Genomic DNA, 24797 nt, shown 5'->3' on the forward strand with positions numbered 1-24797 from the left:
GAGGACGACTATGCGAGCTGGTTGAAAGATAAGCTAACATTAGCTAATATTGTTAGACCAATGTTTGTAGGATGTAATAATACTATATAATTTCATTTTAATATTATTTCCCTTGTAGTCATAACTGCAAATGATTTGAAGTTTATAATTAAGGCTAATCTAAATGGAATCTGTTCTCCTAATACTTTTTTTAAATACTTGAAATCAGAGGTGCAAGTGTTTCAAACAGGATTAGCATCACAATGCTTTTTTGTTTTCACACTGGAGATATTTTCTTTTTAAAAAATAACTGCAGTCTTCAGCACATTGATTGATCAAGCATTTGATGGCCAACCCTTTTTTAAATGATAAGTTTTTAAATGTATTCTATATTGATTCTTCCCACAAATTCCTTTATTTAACATTATAATTTATTTAATATGTTATCTTACATCAGCAATTCACAGAAATCATAGAGTTGGAAGAGACCACAAGGGCCATTCAGTACAACCCCATGCCATGTGGGAAAATACAATAAATACATTCCTGACAAATAGCCAGGCATGTAGCGTGGGGGGGGGGTGGCTTGAGGGACTTCAGCCCCCCCCCCCCCCCCCGAAATTCTCATGATGGTTCCTGAAAAGGCCTTACTGGTGCATTATTTAAACGGTTATGTTTATTCATATCATGATCTGATCACCATACTCAATATATCCCATATGCATGGGGGTATTGGGGTAACAATACAAAAGGTTTGCTAGGGTAGACTTTCACTCAGACTCAGCCCCCCCCCCTCCCGAATCGAAATCCTGGCTATGGGCCTGCAGATAGCCATCTAGCTTCTGCTTACTTAAAATTGGTCGCGAGATGCTCTAAAAACCAGAGGGGGGAGTGGAGGTTAGAGAAGAGTCTGTGGCAGAGGGACTTGCAGAAAGACTCGGAGGACTCTGTTAAGAATGCAATCTAGGAAATTAAGCACAGAGGATGCTGTATTGGGGAGGGGGATATGTCAAACTACACTTTGCCCACCCCTCTTAGAACAGCTATTCTCATTCAGCATATATGTCATGGCTTTTGGTGAAATAATCTTGCAAGGAAAAATATCCGTGCGATATGGGAAAGAGAGGTCTGTTTTTCAAAAGTTAGATTAGATTAGTTTAGTTACCTGTAGTAACTGGAATCCAGGGGTGAAGGTATACACAATATTGTCTGAAGATTCAAACTGATTTGATCCATCTTGCATAATTACTAGATAGGGGGAGTCATTGATTTGAAATGCAATGCAGTGAAGAGGGTTCTCAATACTAAATTCCTAGGAAGAGAAAAATAAAACTGACAACTAAATTGCTTACACAGAAAAACTATATGTAAACAATTGTTTTACAACAAAACAAATTTTTAGCATTATATGAATTTAGGAAAGTATTATTTTATTTATTTATTTATTTATTTAAAACATTTATATTCTGCCCTTCTCACCCCAAAGGGAACTCAGGGCGGAGCACAACATATATATGGCAAACATTCAATACTGGGACACAAATTCATATACACATACATAAACATTAAAAACATTCATCTCAGTATTAAAATACACCATTTAAAACCATCCTAGTCATCATTATATTACAGTGAGAGAACAGTATTGTTGACAGAATGAAATATGTTATTAAGTAACTACAATTCTTGGTGCAATCTTTCAAGTGTCTTAAAATACCACCAAGAATGTTTCAGATTAACTCTCAGGTGTATTTTTGTCGTTTTATTTGATACACAAGAATATTTTTCTAGATGTATTTACCTCAATGGGTACAAAAACACCCTGCCACTGATATATTGAAGACTTGACAGCTGGATTCCTACTCAACAATATGCCATATAAAAGGTCTCCTGCTGTAAAGAAACACCAGCTAGATATTGGATCCTCCATAAAACTTTGTAAGGTGGATAACACACTTAAACCACCTTCTGAAAGAAAATAGAAAATATACCCAGTTATTATGAAGACTGGTAGAACACAAGGGAAGAAAACCCCACATTGGTGTAGTGATGGCACCTTGATGAAAATCAGTGGTTCCAAAACTTATTTGGCCTACCCCCTGGAAATCATTTTTTCTAAATCATCTCTTCTTTTTTAATGCTTTCACTACACCCTTACAGTTATTAATTGCCCCCAAATGCACCTGTGGCCATTACCGCCCCCCCCCCATCGCTGCAGCGTCCACCAGGGGACGGTAATGCCTACTTTAGGAATCACTGATGTAAATACTTGTGATCATAAATGAGTGAATACATTTGCAAAATAGCGACAAATGAACAGGCAGTGACACCAGTAAAATGGTCCAAGAGTCATTGGGCACATCTTATTTTCCTTGCTTTATTGGACAAATTGTAAGAAGTGATCTATTCAAATCAACTTACTTATCCCAAATGCAGTATCGGACAGTGTTTCCCATTCCACACTCACTGATGTGTCAATCCCATTGCTCCGGGATACTTTCAAGTAGACTGTAGTATTAGCTTCTTCAATTATAAGAGAAGTTGCCCTGAAATAAATAAAATATAAATCTATGTACAAACAAATAAAAGATTGTATTTACTGAGAAAGCAGGATGACATACCTATCTGAAACTGGAAAGATGCTGAAAAGTCCCAATGGGGCCTGGTTTTGCAGCACTGTGATCAAAATTTCTGTTCTTGTGCCTAGTCTGGCTCCACCAGTTGGATTAAACATAGTAACAATGAAATGTTCCTCCATTTCTGGTTCCGCATCTAGTATGGCAGTAATAGGCAATGTCTGTAAGAAAAAATTGTATTCACAGAAAAAATTAGGTTCACTAAAAATGAAAATGTAATATTAATATTGCAATCATATATTCACACTCAGAGGTCAGTCCCATTGAACCCACTGGACTTTACCTCCCAGTAAGAAGGATTGCAGCCTTAAATGATATTGATACATGATATTGATTGCTGATGAATGATTACATTACCTTTCTTTAGTTGTCGGGCTGTTTTATCCTATTAAGTAAGAAGCAATGTTGTTACTGATAGCATTCTGACTGATTGTGTCTCTCAAGTCAGACAGGCAGGCCTTTGCAGGGAAGCCACATTAAATGTGACAAAGAACTGGTAATTAACAACAGTAGTGGGGACTGAGACTCATAAATGATCTGTCAGAGCAACTTGTTCAGAAGAAATAAGCTCTGACTTCTGAATAGGCTTCAAAACTTCAAATTCTTTCTCACAGTGGAAATATTTTTTAAATTAATAATTAATCATTTCAACACATATACCGATGTTATATGACCATCAAGTTAGCAAATCATATAATTAAGACAAAATAATAATAAACAATAAAAGGAATACACTAAAGCAGCGGTTCTCAAAGTGTGCTCCGCAGAGCCCTTAAGGCTCCATGAAGCACAGTCAGGGGCTCTATGGGGGCCATACAGGGCCTCCTCGCTCCTCCATGCCGGTATGGTCTATGGGGCTTTCTTCATTTAAAATATTGTATTGTTTGTTCTTTCTTTTGCACTACAAACAAGATATGTGCAGTGTGCATATCTTGTTTATGTTTTTTTCCAGTTAGTTCACACAAACATTCTCCACCCATCTGCCACTGGCCCAGCCCATCTGTTGGTTTTAAAATGCAATGTGGCCCTTGTGTCCAAAAGTTTATTCGGACTCCACAAGAAACTTTTCCTTCGAAAAGGGCTCAGTGGCTTTAAAAGTTTGAGAACCACTGTGCTAAAGAATTGTATAAAACATATTAAAATAAACACAAATTCCTGCTTAGAAATCTCTATTTGATGAGGAACTCAGAATTTTAGAAATAAAAATGGAAGCTGCTCTTAAAAAGCACCTGGGTGAAATAAATCCCCAGGAACAGATGGCATACTAACAGAGTTGCTTCAAACAATTTAGATGGGAATTCATCCAAATTCCTACAAATATCTGTCAGAAATTGATAGCAATTACAATGACAACAATAACTGCCAAAGTTTTACAACTTCATTTAGAAATTCACTGAACATAGAATCTTTTAATTAACAGGTTAAGTATTCTTTGTCACAATGTAATTATTCATATGTAATAATGTTAGACCCCTGGTACTATGGGGTGTGTGTGTTTATGAATATCACCTTAATTTATTGTATTATTAAGAATAACATATTTGCATATCCTAATATCATATGGTGTTTCTATGATGGCAGGGTGCAAAAGTGGTTTAAACTTCATTTAATACATGGACTTTACAGCTTATCCCAAAGTACTCTTTAAAATGTTGTCAGTTCTAAGAGTGTTCAAGCGCCATTGTTTTGCAGACATGTTTTTTTAATAAAGCCACTCCAGAATGACAGTGTTATATCTGGGAATTGTTGTATTGGCCTTGAACAGAAGTCAGACAAAGACAGGAAATAATATAAATATTGGAACTTCTTACTGCATTATACCATGGAAGTAATGCCTTTCTGTGGCTGTTGCCAACAAAATAAGGTTATTACATAGTATGTATTGCTTCCAAACTTTAAAAATTAAACAATAAAATTGGATGGTAGAATTCTGATCATAGCATTTCAGGCAGCGATGTTATGTACATAATTTTTAAATGTTCTATATAATGTTCTAAAAAATCACTGCATGTAATCAGCTGTTGCGTCAGAGATTTACAACACTATGTATCTCTATGATGTGCTAATAACAAAGCAAACATATGTAATTCAAAACAACTGGTGCTCACTCAAAAATAAGTTGCACTGTATTTAGTAGTGCCAGCTGTATCTAGAATTGTAGCATGGGGTTTAGAGTTTTTTCCTGCATGGTGAGACATCACTGCATAATAGACTAAAGCTGTACAGTTCAAAATTTTGTCTCTATCTGGTGCCTCTATCTGTTTCATACACCATTAGGCTCTTAAACCATGCATTTCTTCTTGTTCATTTTAATACTCTTTATTAACTTAAGTTGCACTACTATACATATCCACCCAGAAGTGCAATTTATTTCACTAGAGTCTGCATAAACAATGAGATATGTATTAATAGGACATCAAATAAATATATTTCATTTTATAAAAACTACCAGTATATTACCTTGACTCTAACTCCCTCTTCAAAAACAATATAGCCTTGTGATGGGGTCAAATCTACAGACGCTTCAGAAGAATTTATTTCTCGAACAAGATACTGGACAGTCACAGTGCCGAATATTCCTTGAAGGGGTTCCCTGACAATGGTCAGCACTGCAGTACTTTCCATCAAATGTAGTGCCGTCTGCTCTCTTAGAAAGAAATGTTCACTGTTGTTGAAAGATAAAACTCCATGGCCATCATCATTTGCAAGGATGGTAATTGTAGCTTTGGATAGAAAATGGATGCAATGATTACTATGCAACTAGTATAATATTATCTACATGTGATGTAAGCAACAGGAATTGCCATATTATCTTATGTAATTCAAAATTATTAACCATTCTTATAAACTTCATATTTATAAATGTTCTATTTTGGACAACATAGACAATTCGATTTCACACAAGTCTATTCTGACATACGTCCCACTGAATTCAATGGGACTTATAACTCATGACAGAGCTAACTTTCGCTCCTCTTCCTCATAGGCCTTCATACTTCTCCAAAATATTTTCCAATAATTTTCTAGCTCTCCAGGGATGTGAGGAAGATATAGGGGGAACCAGGGGGAGAAAGGGGGGGGGGGTGTAAAAAAAATAGCGAATCATGAAGATTAGTTCCATAACACTAAATAATTTAAATAATTCTATATTTCATATAGACTTAATTAAATCAATTTAATGTTTGCTTCTCATAGACTTAGCATGGGGATTTAGTTAACCAGTTAAAATTCATGAGTAAATCAGGTTTATTTTAACCTGAAAAACTGGGGGGAGGGTTGAACCCTTACCTCTCCCCCTCCCCTCCCCGGCTACAGCCCTGTGGGGAAGGGATATTGATCAGTGGAGCCACTGTATTAAAGTTTCCCTTTAAAATCAGTTTCTAAGTAGGGATCAGAAAAAGAGAAAAAACTTTAAAATTAATTAGTGTCTTTTTTAAGCCCAAAATAAAGCATTTAATTTATTTAAGCAGTGAAAAATATTAATTCCACATACACTGCCACATCAAAAAAATTGGTCAGAGTCGCACATAGTGGAGCAATATTAACTATACTTTTATGAAATCAAATCAAAATATTTTCAAGGGGTGTCAAAAATCAGGAGATAAGTCACCAAACTATTATTTCTATTGTATCCTACAAGTACTATAATGAGAAATAGCCACTGTCGGAACTATTCTTTGATTTGCAATTACATGACCTTGAAGAAAATATACAGGGTTAGTCAAAATGCATAGGCCAATAAGCCATTCAATTGAATGGCTTATTGGCCTATGCATTTTGACTAACCCTGTATATAATTGCCCCTTACTGGCTTGTAGAATTCTGCAACAACAGGCTTCTACTGGCTTGTAGAATTCTGCAACAACAACATGACGATGGCTTGTAGAATTCTGCAACAACAACATGACGAAAGAGTAACAATTTTAATAATTCATTACCTGTTGTATTTTCTCCCAACTCCAGTCCAAGGGAAGGGTTTGCTAAAACTAGCTGGAATCTCTCATCTCCCTCAGGAATATCATCATCAAAAATTATAATATCAACAGATTTATACCGTTCTCCATCAGTAAAAGAAAGAGTCTAATAACAAAACATATAGGGCACAATATTTTAATAAATAAAAATTGAAATATAAGAGGGTTTTTTAATAAAATAAAAATGTAACTGGTAATAATCAGAAGCATTAGAATCCCCTTTCAGATGACAAACATGTCTACAATGGATGTACATGTACTTTTGCATCTGATGAATGGGATTATGCCTGCTTGTTTCTTCTCCAGACTTCAAGTTTTTCATATGGTCAGAAACTTCTACACTTACAGAAAGGAGTTCCTGAAGCATTTTATCTTTGTGAATTATTGTAAAAAAAAAACAGATTTGGCATAGACTCCTCACACTAATGTGAAAGTAAACATTCAAGTATCTTTCAAATCATGAATATCCCCAAATTTTGCAATGCAGTTGTCTTTAAAAAGTATTGCAATACACATATTTTAAATGTGTATTGTAAGATCTAATAGGCTTATAAATGCATACATATAGATAAAATATATTCAGAAAGTAGGATAGTGTGAGAAAATACTGTTGAAATTCAAAGCATATTTAAATGTGCATCTGTTTTTCTTCAAATTAGATCAAAATAGACTGTTCTGTGCTTACAGATCCTCTTCTCATTCAGGAACATACATTTCATACACATATAACATATTTGTGTGGAGCTATATATGTTCAAATTATTTCTGATTTACATTAATGTATAGATGTTGGGATTGAAAATTAGGTTACAATTGTATCATTTTGCAGTCATTTTATTTGGTCTTGCATTTGTGAAGGAATCAAATGCAATAGATCTTGAATTTATCAAAAGGTTTGCACTTTCTCTTGTCATATGTTTGTGGACAAGGTCTCAGTACTTGATAATAATATTTCCAATCAAGAACTTGGGGAGTCTAAATAATCATACTGCATTATACCTGGTGATATTGTATCTCTGTAACAAAATAGCTAATTAGGTGATATGGTGAATAATATTGCATTGTGGCCAGTTCTTACCCTTGAGGATATATTAAAGTCCAGTCCCTGTTGTGCTTCCAGATTCTGAGCATACAAGAACAAGGACACATCACCATAAGAACCTCGGTCCCGGAATATCACTAATGTCAAGCTTCTATCCAGTTCATTAATTTCAAAACTGAGAGGGGGAAAGAAGAAATGTTCCCCATTATCTTTACTGGCAGCAAGTATATGACTTCATTACAAATATTCATATGCTTAACAGAATTATTTTTCATGGAAAATCATTATCAGTGCAAGAGTGTAGTGCAAAGATATTTTAGTTGTGAACACCTACTCTTTATTGCAAACAAGTACATGAAATTAAATACTGTGTTTGAAACAGCAATGTGATTGGACATCTTTAACCCTTTATTGTCTACTGTTGAATGCACTAGTTTTCCAAGGTTCTGATCAAGTCTTTTAATAAGACATGCCAAAATTTTATTCTACATGTTTTACATTACACCTTTATTACATTTATCCTACATTTTCACCCAAGGATTCATGGTAACATAGTCCCTAGCCATTTTATTTTCAAAGCAAATGTTTGAAATAGATCATTTTGAAAGCAAGCTTGAATGCTTTCTACAACTAAGCTTATTTTTTAAGTGAAAATTTCAATATAGCTCTCCACACAGAAAGAGTGTCCAGGTAGAAATAGAAAGAATATTGAAAATTATTCAAAACATGGTTTGAAATATTCTACTGAGTATCAAGAAACCTTGGCAAGTACAGTCCTACTGGACTGATAAGAATCTTCATGTAGTAAAACTTATTCTGCAAAAAAATCAAACATAGTTGTTTTGTTCAGTGAACAATATTTCTGCAAAGGGAACAGCATTTTCTGCATAGAAAATCCTATTTCCACACCAAAAAAATATTATTTGCATAGGAAGATTGTTTCCTGTGAAAAACAAGTATGTGAAAATTGTTGCATACAATAAATCCCAAACTGTGGATATGTTTTGAAAACAGATTTTCAATTGCTTTCTCATAGTGTGAAAATGGTCAAAAAAGCTCTTTTCTTCATTTGAGGAAAAAATAATGAAGAATTACATTCCCATTCTTCAGTGATTATATAGAGTGATCTACTCAAACTGCTATCTCGACTGATAGAAACTAAGAGCAATTTAGACTTTGCTGGAACTGTGCCAAAACAATCTGTAAACACTAGTGTCCTTGTCTGAAAAATATTCTTATCATAGGATGTTTAGTATACAATAGAGACCAGACTTCCTTGTTGTATAGCAGTTAGCATCTATGACCATAAAGTCTCTGTTCTATCCCTAGATTACATTGGACGTCTCAGAAGAAAGCACTTGCAAAAAGAAATATGGAGTTGTCTACTCAAACAGCTATCTTGACCAATAGAATCTAAAAGCAATTTAGACTTTGACAGAACTGTGCCAAAGTAATCTGGAAACACTAGTGTCCTTCTCTGGACTATTGTTGTCATCTAAAAATTACCTAGGTAGTGCCTCCTAGCGAATATACAGTGGAAGTGAAGAACAGATTTGAAGGACTAGATTTAGTAAACAGAGCCCCAGAAGAACTATGGACAGAAGTCCGAGACATTGTTCAGGAGGCAGCAACAAAGTACGTCCCAAAGAAAAAGAAAACCAAGAAGGCAAAGTGGTTGTCTGCTGAGACACTGGAAGTAGCCCAAGAAAGGAGGAAAGCAAAAGGAAACAGGGATAAGGGGAGAAATGCCCAGTTAAATGCGCAATTCCAGAGGTTAGCCAGAAGAGATAAGGAACTATTTTTAAATAAGCAATGCATGGAAGTGGAAGAAGACAACAGAATAGGAAGGACAAGAGACCTCTTCCAGAAAATTAGAAACATTGGAGGTAAATTTCAGGCAAAAATTGGCATGATAAGAAACAAAGATGGCAGGGACCTAACAGAAGCTGAAGAGATCAAGAGAAGGTGGCGAGACTATACAGAAGATCTGTATAGGAAGGATAATAATATTGAGGATAGTTTTGACGGTGTGGTGAATGAATTAGAACCAGACATCCTGAGGAGTGAGGTTGAATGGGCCTTAAGAAGCATTGCTAACAACAAGGCAGCAGGAGACGACGGGATCCCAGCTGAACTGTTTAAAATCTTAAAAGATGATGCTGTCAAGGTGATGCATGCCATTTGCCAGCAAATATGGAAAACACAAGAATGGCCATCAGACTGGAAAAAATCAACTTATATCCCCATACCAAAAAAGGGAAATGCGAAAGACTGCTCAAACTTCCGTACAGTGGCCCTTATTTCTCATGCCAGTAAGGTAATGCTCAAGATCCTGCAAGGAAGACTCCAGCAATACATGGAGCGAGAGTTGCCAGATGTTCAAGCTGGGTTTAGAAAAGGTAGAGGAACGAGAGACCAAATTGCCAATATCCGCTGGATAATGGAGAAAAGCAGGGAGTTTCAGAAAAACATCTACTTCTGCTTCATTGACTATTCTAAAGCCTTTGACTGTGTGGATCATAATAAATTGTGGCAAGTCCTTAGTGGGATGGGCATACCAAGCCACCTTGTCTCTCTCCTGAGGAATCTGTACAAGGACCAAGAAGCAACAGTAAGAACTGACCAAGGAACAACAGACTGGTTCAAGATTGGGAAAGGCGTACGGCAAGGCTGCATCCTCTCACCCAACCTTTTTAACTTGTATGCAGAACACATCATGCGATGTGCGGGGCTTGATGAATGCAAAGCTGGGGTGAAAATTGCTGGAAGAAACATTAACAACCTCAGATATGCAGATGACACCACTCTGATGGCCGAAAGCGAGGAGGAGCTGAGGAGCCTTCTAATCAAGGTGAAAGAAGAAAGCGCAAAAGCTGGGTTGCAGCTAAATGTCAAAAAAACCAAGATTATGGCAACAAGAATGATTGACAACTGGAAAATAGAGGGAGAAACCGTGGAGGCCGTGACAGACTTTGTATTTCTAGGTGCAAAGATTACTGCAGATGCAGACTGTGGCCAGGAAATCAGAAGACGCTTACTTCTTGGGAGGAGAGCAATGTCCAGTCTCGATAAAATAGTGAAGAGTAGAGACATCAGACTGGCAACAAAGATCCGCCTAGTCAAAGCCATGGTATTCCCTGTAGTCACCTACGGATGTGAGAGCTGGACCTTAGGGAAGGCTGAGCGAAGGAAGATCGATGCTTTTGAGCTGTGGTGCTGGAGGAAAGTACTGAGAGTGCCTTGGACTGCGAGAAGATCCAACCAGTCCATCCTCCAGGAAATAAAGCCCGACTGCTCACTGGAGGGAAAGATACTAGAGACAAAGTTGAAGTACTTTGGCCACATCATGAGGAGACAGGAAAGCCTAGAGAAGACAATTATGCTGGGGAAAGTGGAAGGCAAAAGGAAGAGAGGCCGACCAAGGGCAAGATGGATGGATGGCATCCTTGAAGAGACTGGACTGACCTTGAAGGAGCTGGGGGTGGTGACGGCCGACAGGGAGCTCTGGCGTGGGCTGGTCCATGAGGTCACGAAGAGTCGGAGACGACTGAACGAATGAACAACAAAGTGCCTCCAAGGAAGTGCTGCATTATGCCCATGCCATCTGAACAAATACTGGAGTGCTCAAAGCAAATGAAAGCAATGAAATAACTTAACTTTAAGGCTAAGACTTACTTTTTGTTTTGCCAGCCAATTACTCCTCTTGCTCCATCATTTGCATCAATAATAATCTGTGCTGCCAAACCATTTACATCTAAACGTAAAACAAATTTTAAAATTGTGTAAGACTTGAGTAAATATCTTAGAAATATCTAGGACAGAAAATAACATATGTTCCCAGAATTCTGGATAGGAAAACAAAAAAATTACTTATGTTTTTACAGGTAACCGAAAATAAACCTAAAGTAATTGATCCATTGGTGTGTGTTTGTGTATGTGGTTTCTACATATATAATGTGATACACAGAGAAAGATTAATTCATGAAGCATGTGGACTGCCTGATTCTAAAAACAGAAATACAACACCAGTGAATGGAAATAAGGGCAAAGACATCTAGCAATAAAACAAAACTAAAAATTTCTATATACTACCTCTAGGACACAGGTTTCAAACAAATACATTTTTTGATTTACCTTTTAGTTTGTAATGAATTAACTCAGTGAACTCTATAAGCAGGCGAACGAAAAAAATCAGATTGAAAACATTAGCTGTTTACAATAAGAAACTTTCTTATGAAACATTAGCTTCACTAAAGTGTTTAGCAAAGCCAAGCTGGCCAAAATCAATGGAAACACATGCCAAATGAATTCTCTGCTACTGAGCTCTAGTACTAAGTTAAGAGAAAGACACTAAAACTCTCTACAGGAGAGGTCCAAGTATCTCATGGATACTGTTTTAGCTATGCATGTATATGTATTTTATACATGACAACTTCCAGAAATGTATTCTTGGGAAAGAGAGCAGATTATACATATTGCTGTAGGATTTTGTAGAATGGGGCTAAGCAGTTTTAGTAATATCAAATTACTACTAATGTATAGTATGTATATGTTGTCAGGTTACAATCCAGTTGTCCAATAATGCATCGGACATAACTGATCAGAATATTCACTCTAAATGCTGAATTCAATGGAGCCAATCTGATCTCAGAGTCTTATCTTGCCATTTCCCAGTCAGATATATCGATATTTACAAAGTGGCTTCTAATACAAAGATGGGACTCCTTGTAGAAGGAGAAAACAAAGTGTATCAGGGCAGAGGGTAATTGTGGATGAGGAGTGAAGGGCATCATCTCCCTATTTGGTGAGATACAATCGGCTTCTTTACTACTTTCAGCCTCCTTTCAAGATCCTAACAGGATTTTGGACAGATTAGAGGTTTTGATGTGGGAACACTTCAACATCAATTTCTCCTTAGGAGCTCATTATAATTCTGTAATCATACATGCACCTATCTGAAGTCTCACTGAAAGCAAAAGGACATGTGTTCAAGTAGACATAGATGAAAATTTATTTATTTATTTCATTTATATACCGCTTTTCTCAGCCCTTAGGCGACTCAAATGTGTTGTAAATTAGATTGATCAATGAATAAAGTTGGTGACTTTCAACGTCAAAATATATATCAAAGTGAAATAAACTGATCAGTTCTGATATCTGATTGAACCATTTGGGACAGCTTTAATTAATTTGCATTTTATAGTATTATTATAAACAAAAGTTGGAAAAGAAAAAAAAACAGAGGAAAGCTGCCAAAAGTAGGATGAAAACTTAAGGGAAAACATATACAGCAATATGTATAATCTGCTCTCTTTCCCAAGAATACATTTCTAGAAGTTGTCATGTATAAAATACATATACATGCATAGCTAAAACAGTAAAGGTCTTCTGACCACTGAAAGAAAAAGTGCAAACCTTTATCTTTCCAACTTTGGAAAAGAAGTCTTTTTTGTAAATTCATTTCAGAAAGTTTCCTTACAAGCTGTTTCACATGACAACTTGTGATTAAATGTCTCAGAAAAAAACAACTATTTTTTTCTTTATTTGGTTACTAAAACTGTCTACAGCTCAATAAAAATAAGATTTCATGATGGAATAAAACTTGAGATGGAAGTGTTACTTATATTACTTTAAAATGGATATCAAGATACTGTTTCTTACATTTTCTCCAATGTTAAAAGAATATCTGACCAGAAAAAGATTATAATAAAAAATGTTCAAAAAACCATATTAAAACTGAATTAAACTTTGAATTATTATTTAAAGCAACGTGCCATTTTTCTTTGTGTTTAATAATACAATATCCCTGCAATGTGGCAAAGGTTCTAGTATTATTTCACTTCTACTCCGTGTATATAGAAATTTATGTTACTGGAGAACAGAGCAAGTCTTATCTGTAAAATTTTCCCCTTGTATGTTACATAATAATAATAATAATAATTAATAATAATAATGGAAACAATAAACATTGACAAAATCATGATCTGTCAACAGCAAAAGGCCACCTTACTAGGATCTGCACACATCATCCAAAAATATATCACACAGTCCTAGACGCTTGGGAAGTGTTTGAGTTGTAATTTTGTGATACGAAATCCAGCATATAGATCTCATTTGGTGTGACATACTGTGTTTTTGTGTCAGTAAAATAATAATAGCCAGCATAAGTGATCTTGTTTGTTGTGTACTAAACTTGTTGTGTTTCAAATAATAATAATAATAATAATAATAATAATAATAATAATAATAATAATGTATTTATATTCTGCCCTATCTACCCAAAGGGACTCATTCCACTATCGGCTTCCTGAGAGCAAGCACCTTCAAAATTATGACTACATTTGGCTGAGACTGGAAAAGCAGTAGTGAGTGGTGACTTCTATGTCAGTAGAATCCACTTCAGGTTTTAATCCAAGCTTTAAAGGAAATATCAAAGTGCTGAAACTTATTCTCAGAACAAGGGCAGTTCTACACAGGCACAAAATGAGACCAGACATGTCTCCAGACAGGGATGCTGTCAAACACCTCCGCAATGGGACACTGGCCCTACAGCTCAGCACAGCTGGGAATGGGGATGGTTTACAATCCGATTTCCCCCATAGTAGACAGAAAATTGGCATGCACTTGATCTCTAGCATGTTTACTTTCTAGTTAGTCCCTGCCATGTGACAAAGCAAGGCAGCTTGGGAGGAGCTAATTCTAGTATTACATAACATTGTGCCATGGCAGTTCAACTAGTCAAACTGTATTAATTCTACTGTGCAGATGTCATGGGAGGCACTAACTACCACTGACCATAAACCAGGATTTTTACGAAAGGAATTTGAAAATTGTTTGAAATCATATATTATGCATGTTACTACAAACAAGCATGCAATCAATTTGCAAAAATTTCAAATTTATACCAAGTCTGGGAGGGAAAGATGTTGAAGGATGCATGATAAGTTCCACAGATGTGAGATTAACAAGGAAGAATTCTTGTATCTCTGGGACATTGTCCTGCAAAACAGATATAGAGTAACTGTTACCTTTTCTGTCCTTCAGCAAACATTGCAGAAATAACAGTTCGCCCATCAGACTGAAACAGAATCTATGTGGGGATGATCTACCTTGCCTGGTAGTGGAAGGTAGACTCTAGAGGCACCACAAAGAGAACAATTATTCTACTTACTACATCTGACATCCCGAGAATTAAACAGGTTTATCCCACTTGTATATTATCTACATTCTTTCTTTCTTTTTATTAACAGTACCATTAGTATAAATTGTTAGACCAAAAGACATCATGAATTATTATCTAAGTTGTACAGTAATCAAAACCTAACTTTCACAAGTGCTAAATAGAATTGCAATTTACCTCCAAAATAGTAACATTTATGACGGCTGATGTTTCACCTTCACCTATAAGCAGTGATCTTGATAAGGGTATATAATCCACACCTGGTTCAGCCAATATCCCTTCAGTCTGATTCTTTAAGTCAAGCAATCCTGAAACTGTTGCATAGGTTACATTGATGACACCTGGGGAGCAAATAATTATTTTTCAAATAAGTAGAATAATAATAATGTTGGTATAATTATGAGGAAGTGAAATAAAAATACTTAATAAATAAATTAAACAACACTTTAATAAATAAATTGTTTAATAATATTAGCAATTGCAAATACACTTCCTAGAGTCTCAATTTCAGGGAAAAACATCAGAGTTGGATGACACTTTATGCCTAATGTTAGTGAAATACAGTGACACATTCCACTGTGAAATACACCTGTACAAGGTTGTAGCGATATCTTTTTGAGGAAACCCAATTTTCATTCCTTTTCCTCCATTTGAGGGAGATTCTCCTCTTTATAGGAAAATCCTGTCCCCACTAAACATGTTTAATCTTTTGCTGATGCTCCCTTAGTCAAGCTCACCCTGGTCTTTATACTTCAGCACATTCTTGGAATTATCCAATCCTGCTGATGTTTTCTTTATATGGGGAGTTAGTAGATTAGGGAATAAATAACACCATCCTAGAGAGGAAAGGGGCCTTGCTGTTATTGTCAGCAAATGTGCCTACTTACAATCCTCTCTGTTCAGAATGAGGCCTCGGGCTTTGAGAAGTCAAGTAAGTACCAAATTTCCTTTTCCTGCAAAGGATTAAAGCTGGTTGGTGAAGGGGATGCCCCTGTGGAGGGGTTGCTTTAGGGCTAAGGTGAGAGCCAATTCCCCTGTTCAGAAGATAGAAAGAGTCTGAGAGTTGAACAGGAGTAATTCCTTCAGTCTGTTTTGCTAGCAATAACTATAAGACAGGATATTTAAAGAGGAAGAGAAGAGAAAACCAGGGAGCAACCATTGAATGCAGAGATACTAGTAGCAGTAACAGAGTGGGAGTAGAGTGTTTGTTGCTGGATATTTTTGGTAACAGGCATCTTGGACTAAAATGCTGCTACTAATGCCAGACCAGTAAGTATTATTATTTGATTATTTGCTTCATTTATACCCCACCTTTCTCGCCCCCATAGGGGGAGAGAAGGCAGCTTTCAACTCTGGAAAAATTCAATGGCTTTTAAAACATAACCATAAAACTTATCCCGTCAACTAAAACAATTAAAACAGTCAAGCAAATGAATAAATAGAATAATAACAGATTAAAAATATAGAAAGTGCATCGTAGAATATCTAGCTAGCTAGCTAGCTATCCATACATACATACACGTTTATTGGTACGTTAATTTATTGTTAAATGAATTTATTTGATGATTTTGTATAATTTTTTAAAATGATTTTACTGTTTTAATTGTAATTCTTATGGTGTATATGTTGACAGTATCATCTGATGCTCATGTGAGGTTGCCCTGATTTCCCTTGTGGGGAGAAGGGTGGGGTAGAAATGTATCTAATAAATAAATACAAACAAATACAAACAAACACACACACACACAAACATCCACCTGGCATTTGGATGAGTAGGCCAACATGACTTGTGTTACAGACATTGCAAAACAGCATATTATAATTTATAATATAATATTATAACATATAAAATTTGTTTAAAATTCAAATTCCACCATACACAAACCTAGTGATCCAAATTCTCTGTTAATGAAAAGCTGAATCGTGATGTTCCCTTCTTGAACCAAAACAAATCTTGATGAAGGTGCAAAATTCAAGACTCCATGTGGCTCATCACTAGCCTCTATAGTCAAAACTGCTTCATAACCTTGGCTGTCCAGGACAGCAGCTCCAGTAGAAGTGACCCCTGAAAAACAAAACAATGGATTCTGTGAGGGTGGTCACCTGCAAGAATACATTTAAGGTAGTCAGAATATCAAATTGAAGAGTTTATCCAAGATGTTGTGAGATTTATAATTTAATGAAAGCAATTAATCAGAAATGATATGATTATATTTACTGTATTTATAATTGGTATAAATTATAAATTTATACCAAATGTTGCAACCAAATGTTACAACTTGGATTCTCTTGTTCAGGGGCACCAGCTAGACACTCAGTGAGCCATATTTTTCCACAATTTCACTGTCACTTTAGCATGTCGGAGGAATTTTTTTTCCTTTTAAATTTATATTTCCATCAAAGAAAAGACTACCCAAATTTTGTGATACCATTTATTTGTGTGTGGCGAGTGCAACTGATGTGCATGCATGCATGCAGAAAGAAAGAAATTAGGTTGCCTTCTTTCAGGTCTCTTCTCATCCTCACTTGACTCCCCACCCTCCCATTACTCAAAGCCCCCCCCCCCCCAACTTTCTACTCCTGCACATTACACAGAAATACTGGAGCAGGAAGTTTTCTTCTGCGGGCAACAGCCACAGGCAGAAAGGCTGAACCAGCCAGTTCTCCAAACCCACCAGCAGTGACTGACTCTCTCTCTCTGCTCCCTCCCTCCGCTTCCAGCCAGGGGTTCAAAAGGGCCTCTGCCTCCCTCAAAATACCAGAATCTGATATTAAGCCAATTAAAATGGAATGGAACGAACCGGGATTGTGGCGCAGCTGGCTGAGTGTCAGCTGCATTAAGATCACTCTGACCAAAAGATCATGAGTTCGAAGCCAGCCCGGGTTGGAGTGGGTTTCCAACCATTGTGTAGCCCGTTGTCGACCTTTGCAACCCAAAAGACAGTTGCATCTGTCAAGTAGGAAAATAAGGTACCACCTTAAAAGTGTGGGGAGGCTAAAATTTACTAATTTATGAGGCCATAAAGAAACACTCCAGCGGGGAAGCATGCGAGAAATGCGGAGGTACTTCATCAACGTCGCAGATGGACGATGAAAGCGACAGCTCCCCTGGTGGCTAGAAAAAGTTAATAGCCTCTGTGTAAGTCTGTATATGTCTGTACGTCAAAATTGGCAGTGAATGTTTGCCATATATGTGTACACTCTAATCCGCCCTGAGTCCCCTGCGGGGTGAGAAGGGCGGAATATAAAAGCTGTAAATAAATAAATAAATAAAAATGGTGGGAGATTCAGGATAGACAAAAGAAATAATTTACTCATAGCTCACATAGCTTAGAATGAGGAATATACTGCCACAAAAAATGGTGATGGCCACGAAGATCTCTTTGAAAGAAAGTTACATACATTCTTGAAGGATATGGCTAGTAATCATGATAGCTATATGTTAAAATCAGGGGCACGAGTGCCTCTGCACCATTTGTTAGGGAACAACAGCTAAATATTATGCTTATGCATTTCCCATAGACAGTTGACCACTGAGAGAAAGGAGACCCTGTTGATCTCCACTATAATTAATCTTTTGGTTTTATATTACGCTGTTTCACACATGGGCAAAACTTCAAGTGGTGACTTGTATGTGTGAAAAGCACCATCACAGCTCATACACCAGAAACAAACTTAGGTATTACCACAGAGCCAATGTTTCTCGGTCCTTAAACAGAAAGTGCTGATAACTGAGACAGGTGGCCTTGCATATGCATTTGTGACCCACTCTTTCTTTGATACGTTCTTCCAGTATGATTACATTACCTTCAGTTCTGACATTATGCAGAATTATTTGATATTCTTCATTTTCTTCAGGAATATGGTCATCCAGTAGGTGAACATACAAGGTTGTGTTCAATGACTCCTATTTTAAAAAAAGAAGTATTAGTGATTTACTACTTAATTTAAAAAACTGTTTTCCACAAACCATAAGACATGTTCAGTTCAGTTATATAAAACCATAGTTTCTTGTCTTCCATAGCTGTCTCTGCAATATTTTGTGGTCACCTTCTATGATCCAAGTAAAACCATATCACTTCAACTGAAGGAGAACTGCATTGTTACATTACCTACCCCACACAAGGGTAGAGTAACATTAGAAGTTCAAAAATATTTTGCTCAAAACAGAGAAACATCCAACCTACATGTTCTTTGAACTGCAAAATCTCTTTGCTCCATATTTCCATGACATCAAATAAGGTACAATGTTATACACATTGATGAGAAATTAACTCCCACGGAACATAGAACTTGCTCCTAAATACAGACATGAGCAATGCCATTGTATGTAAGTAAGGCAATCTGCTCTGTCTAGCTGTTTCCAACTCAAATATATGAAAAACAAGTTGTGGTTACCTCCAAAAAAGAAACCATGCCAAAAGTATTTTCAAAGTTTTGATTCACATTGTGCCCAACAATTTTCCATTCAACAGTGACATTCCCAGCTCCTGGTGCAGTTCTTAGTACATGGAATTGCAAGAGTTCTCCTAAAAATTAAATAACGTATAATGTCAAAAGAACTAAAGAGTAAAAGAAACCATAATTTGTCCATAACACACCAGGAACTATCATTGCTATCTCGATGACAACAAATAGAAGGTTATAAAGTCTTTTTGCTACACATAATATTTTAAAGGTAATGACGTTTCTGATGAGTTCTTTTTATTAATTTAATTTCATTCCTCTTAGAATGCTGTTAAGTATGCAAACCATTAAAATAATTATTGGACTCGTCTTAAAAAGCAACATCTAAATTTACATAAAATCCTACTATATAAATCCCTTTCAGAATTTTGTGTAATGAAAAACCCAAACTGCCCAAGTACTGACATTTAAAATCAAACCTCGGTTCCTTTTTAGAAATAGAGGGAAAATGAATGAAATGCATGCTGAGACTTGAAATATAAACACAACGAAAATCTGATATTCAGCAGAACATGCAAAAACAGCAAGAGGTAAAACCAAAGCCCTAAAGATTAAAATAAATAGTATATGCTGTATGTACTAGCTGTCTCATCATGTGTTAATTCCTAACACTGTTCAATTACAAGAAATATACATATAGTATAACATTGCACTCTTGTGGAATGTTACACAATGCATGCAGAAAAATGCTTGTAATTACCTGAATTTATATAAGTTAACACTTACATGAAACCATCAGTTATAATTTTCTTTTAATTCAAAGGAAAGAATTCACAAAAAGTTAACAGTTGTATGTGCTTTAACATACTATATGCATAGATAGTGTTTATACTTTGGTATGCATATCCATAGGTGTAATAAAAATACATTGTAACAAAAATTAAAAATAAGTTGAGAACATACGTTTTCTACATGGTCATAATTTTAAAGGAAAATGATTTTGCAGTTAGGACAGTATTGATTAAATACTGTTTCTCAGAGAAACTGATTTCTGACATAGTAATGAAGTAACATCCACACTCAAATCAGACAAGCATAAGTGGCTGACATGATAAAATGAGTTGTGTATACTATAACATGAGTAAATGCATTCACAGAAATTGAACATGCTGAATGTATCTTTCCCCATTAAAAACACAAAGAAAGGAAACTATGATAGTTTTGACTTGCACAAAACGAATGCTGCTAGCCATCTATATATTGTGACTGCATTTTTCTAAATGCACAATGTTCATTTTGCCAGTACATACAGTATTGCAGTACTTATTGTATTTCATGGGTCAAAGGGAGAAAGATGTAAATAATGAAGAATCATTTACTTTAAAATAATGGAATAACCATTTTCCAAAGCTTTCAAAATATGTGTCTATTGGAGATTAATGTTTTCAGAATTCATACTTATTTTAAAAGAAGGATGTGGAAAATAATGTCTTTTCATTTACATAATTGTATCTAACAATTTTAACCAGACTATGTGTGTGTAGTGAATCATTTTCTGTTTTCTCCAAAAATGAACAAAATTTGTGAATTTTTTAAAGCTGAGCAGGGCAGAGCCCCAGTATGGATGCCCAAAAATCATGGTCTGGGATTCATTGAGGACTATTTCACACAAAAATCCACCATATTGTTCATTTGCTATGTTTTGTTTATCATGAGAATCATATGGGAGAAATTACTAATAAATATTTTAGAGCTCATAGAAGTGAATGTTGGAATCATTTGTAGAAATCATTTTATACAGATGTATTGGTGACATTAACATTTCATAAAGGCCTTATCTTATTTTAATTGCTGAAAAATTGCTTCCCTTCCTGAAGTCCATGCAGGTCTGAAGAAGGTACAAAATCATTATACATTTAAGAAAAACGGTATTATATAATACAGTCATTTTATATCATTCACAATAAAATTCATTTTGATACTGCATGTAGATGTGAAAATTAATCAAAGAAGATGGGGACAAGACTAGATTTTATATTTGTATTTGGGTTTTCTGGCATTGCAAACATTTAAGATGTTTCAAACATGAACATTTGGGGGGATTTTCTATTTGTGTTTCCTAAAGTGAACTTAAAAATGTACTTTCCAGAAATATTCCACACTTTAGGAGTGTTCAAGTGCTACTTCTCATGTCTTCCAAGAACAAATCAAGGAGTTGTGGTCTAACTAATGAGTGTGAAGTATCTGGAAAAATTCTATTCATTTTAAGAAAGAGTGAATGGTAGGGTTGTGTCAATATGATAGAGGACAGTGTTGTGATGTGGGCAACTCACATAGCTCCACCCATGCATTCCTTCAGTATGTAGGGGGATGTGAACCCTTCTTGTTTTTGACTTTGTTTGCTTACCACTGTCTGCAAGGCAGCTGAGGAAGTCCATATTGGACCACAAGGTGGGCTGGATATGGTGTCCGGGACATTGGATTGATCTCTCTTTTGGTATCAGTGTAGAACTGCCCCATGTTTCTGAATTAAATCTCTTGCTGAATAACAGCAATGGTTGCAAAAATATATGAACACGTTTAGAATATGCTACAGTCACTGTGTAATGTTCCTTGCATTTCAGGGGATTGTACTGGATGGACTTTGTGGTTACTTCTAATGCTATGGTGTTATATTATTACCCAGGAAAAAAAAATAAGGTGATTAAAAGGAAGAACTGTATTGTTCTATGGGAGAAAGAACAACACAGTTATTGGGGAAAATGTTTTTCACTGTGAAAGAAGATTTGTTTGTTTTTTAATTATGTCATCTATATTTCATCTATGGGTACCCCTACACTGCAGAATTAATGCAACTTAGCACTAATTTAACTGCCAAGGATCAATGTTATTGAATCATGTGAGTTGTATTGTTATTGAGCCTTCTCTGTCAAAGAGTGTTGTTGCCTCACCAAACTGCAAACCGTAGCATTGAGCCATGAAAATGGAAGTATTGTCAAGCTACATTGATTCTACAGTGTAGACACATCCCATGCAATTTTAAAATGACATGCTGGAGTACAATCTCTAAAACTCATTTACTTCAGCAAAACTAAGCAATCTAGAAGTTCAAGTTATAATTTCATTGTGCTGGTAGAAGTGGAAAAGAATGGACTTTGAGATAGAGATCTTTTTAAGTATCAAGGAATATATATATAATTAAAAGGCAGTTTCGTTGAATGAAAATATACTGGTTGCTGAGAGTGCTGAGTAGTAGCCTGAACATAGATAAAAACTTTACATTGCAAGAAACATTTACTCGCTGCACATTCTTTGAACATCTTTTCAAATTAGGGGATGTGGACAAAGTCAGCATTCTCTTAGATTTTAGAAACAGAAGGTTCATTGCTCGCAGCTTATGTCTTTTTTAACAAACAAACAAAAAAAACCCTTCAGTTTCACAGGTTCTAAGTGTCTATGCTTGAATAAAATAAAAGGTCTGCAAAGAGTCATGAAGGTCACTGTACAGTTGTGTTAATTTCTTATGGTCATTGATGGCTCTTCTTAGCTTGTTAGAACCATTAATGTAGGGGTGAAGGTTTAGGCATACAGAAAAACAGAATCAACCATGATGACTTAAGCAAAAACATTCAAGTGATATGATGTTCTTTTGTGCACAGGATTGATTAGGAAGTTGATATAACAGAATGTTCAAAACCTATGCACAAAAATACATACCATACATGCATTGGCCTGAATCCTGTTGGCGCATTACATCTGTATGACACCACTACTATAGCCAGTGATATGAGAAGAAGAAAAGTCAATAATGTAATGAAGGAAGTTCAGGCATTGGAAAAACAGACTTCTCATGCCAGGAGATTTTCACTATATGCCTGTAAAAATTGATGCTGTAACAGCACCAACAGCATTTCTAGCCACCACCAATTTGGGGGAGCAGGGGAGGGAGGGTGAGGAACCTAGGTATTTTATTTGCCTTAAGTGTCTGATTTTAAAATAGAAAATACCATAGCTCACTTAAAAACCCAACAAAGCAAGACAATGTCTATAAATACATTAAAATCTTTAAGGTATGAGTTTTCCCATTTAAATATTAGCCCAAGTTGATATCCAATTTCAGCCATGAAGACAAATAATGTCAATCAACAGTCGCCTTATCAGGCTGAAAAATGTGGTATAGAAATAAAGCAAATAAACAGTAATTTGCTTATTTCTACACAATATATATCATTTGTTTCTATCATTAATGCTACCGCTTTTCATTCATATAAGCATGAAAAAAATGAATCATCTAACATGGGATGGATCACAACTATAGGCATACCACAGGTTTTTTCTCCCTGTCATCACTCCCTTCAGAACTTCATTCTGTATACTGCTATTTCAGAATTAGAGGTATTGTAGACAAAGTCACAAAAGAGACTACTCATGATACTGTGGCACAAGTAGCTTCCAAGGCCATGTTACCCACAAAACATCAGTTCAAGAAAGTTTCCTTATGAGCAAACAATGTTAGTTTGCAGATCCAATAATGAGTGATAACATTTCTACTTTTTCTGCATAGGAAGTAAAATTTTCATGACTTGTAAAATACTATTAGGAGGTAATTGGAGGTAAGAGCCATCATGGTGTCGTAGCTTGAGCATTGAACTGGAATTTTGGATAACCTTGGACAAGTCATACTTATCTCAGCCTTAGAGGAAAGCAATTAATACATTTTCTCAAGAAATCCCCACGGGAAGGGTTATATTAGCCTTGGAGGCACAAAACAACAACAAACATTAGGATAGCTATTTTTTAGTTTTTGTTTTCAATAATAAAAATGTAATAATTTAATAGCATGCTGCTAATAATATCTTACTCATAGAGTAACAAATACAACCTAATTCATTTTTGAAAAAACAAATCAAAGTTCTGGGTCAATAAAATCTTTCTAGCTACCCTTTAGGTTAACTAACAGTTATTATTTATATGTTCTTTAATCCACTATTCTAATCTAGTTCTAATATGCTTGATTTAAAATCCACTCTTCCACCTCACTATTTTTTAATAATAGAATGCTTGAGGACATGCTTGGTGGTTTTGTCTTCATACTTCCAACTTGTTGGTATATTAAGGAATATTATTACTGAGTGAATGCATAAATAAAAGGATTGATGGCACACAGGGTAAGGGTAGTAAAGATGGAAAGGAACCCACCTTCATGACCAATAATAGATCTTGAGGCTGTCTGGAAGCTAATAATTCCTGCCACATTGTCATTGGCTAGAATAACCACCGTAACAGTGTCTGAGCCGGGTAGAATACGACTGCCACCTTCAGTGTATGTCAAACTAATTACAATGCTTTCATCATCCTCAGGTTCCAAGTCATCTAGAATTGTCAGAGTTATCAACTTTGTTGTTTCACCTGAAGGGAGAAAGGAAGGACTAGTGAATGTTAAAGTGTGTGTGTGTGTGGGGGGGGGGGGGGGGAGAGATTCATTACCTGTATCTATGGTCCTTCAGGTAGTCAGCTTTTAATTTATGCACATGAGACCATGTTCAGGAATGTCTAGATGTAGATTTAGATTACTTTAG

General features: G+C 35.8%; 1 protein-coding gene across 4 annotated transcripts in view; it reads right to left on the reverse strand.

Annotated features, from left to right (window-relative positions):
* The window catches only part of ADGRV1 (adhesion G protein-coupled receptor V1), a 280553-nt gene that overhangs the window by 178239 nt on the left and 77517 nt on the right, over positions 1-24797 (reverse strand). For 3 of the 4 annotated variants that reach the window (XM_067464543.1, XM_067464544.1, XM_067464545.1), the window contains 15 exons: positions 24418-24627; positions 19210-19340; positions 18619-18718; positions 16697-16876; positions 14989-15152; positions 14537-14630; positions 11766-11798; positions 11307-11385; positions 7668-7806; positions 6554-6695; positions 5076-5338; positions 2601-2776; positions 2401-2525; positions 1781-1947; positions 1145-1291 (listed from right to left, as the gene is read on the reverse strand). In XM_067464543.1, coding sequence (XP_067320644.1) covers positions 1145-1291; positions 1781-1947; positions 2401-2525; positions 2601-2776; positions 5076-5338; positions 6554-6695; positions 7668-7806; positions 11307-11385; positions 11766-11798; positions 14537-14630; positions 14989-15152; positions 16697-16876; positions 18619-18718; positions 19210-19340; positions 24418-24627 — 2150 coding nt within the window. The remainder of the gene's footprint in view (positions 1-1144; positions 1292-1780; positions 1948-2400; positions 2526-2600; positions 2777-5075; positions 5339-6553; positions 6696-7667; positions 7807-11306; positions 11386-11765; positions 11799-14536; positions 14631-14988; positions 15153-16696; positions 16877-18618; positions 18719-19209; positions 19341-24417; positions 24628-24797) is intronic. The other variant, XM_060761771.2, reaches the window with a different exon arrangement.

Source organism: Anolis sagrei, chromosome 2 (genome assembly GCF_037176765.1).
Source record: "Anolis sagrei isolate rAnoSag1 chromosome 2, rAnoSag1.mat, whole genome shotgun sequence".
Lineage (NCBI taxonomy): Eukaryota > Metazoa > Chordata > Lepidosauria > Squamata > Dactyloidae > Anolis > Anolis sagrei.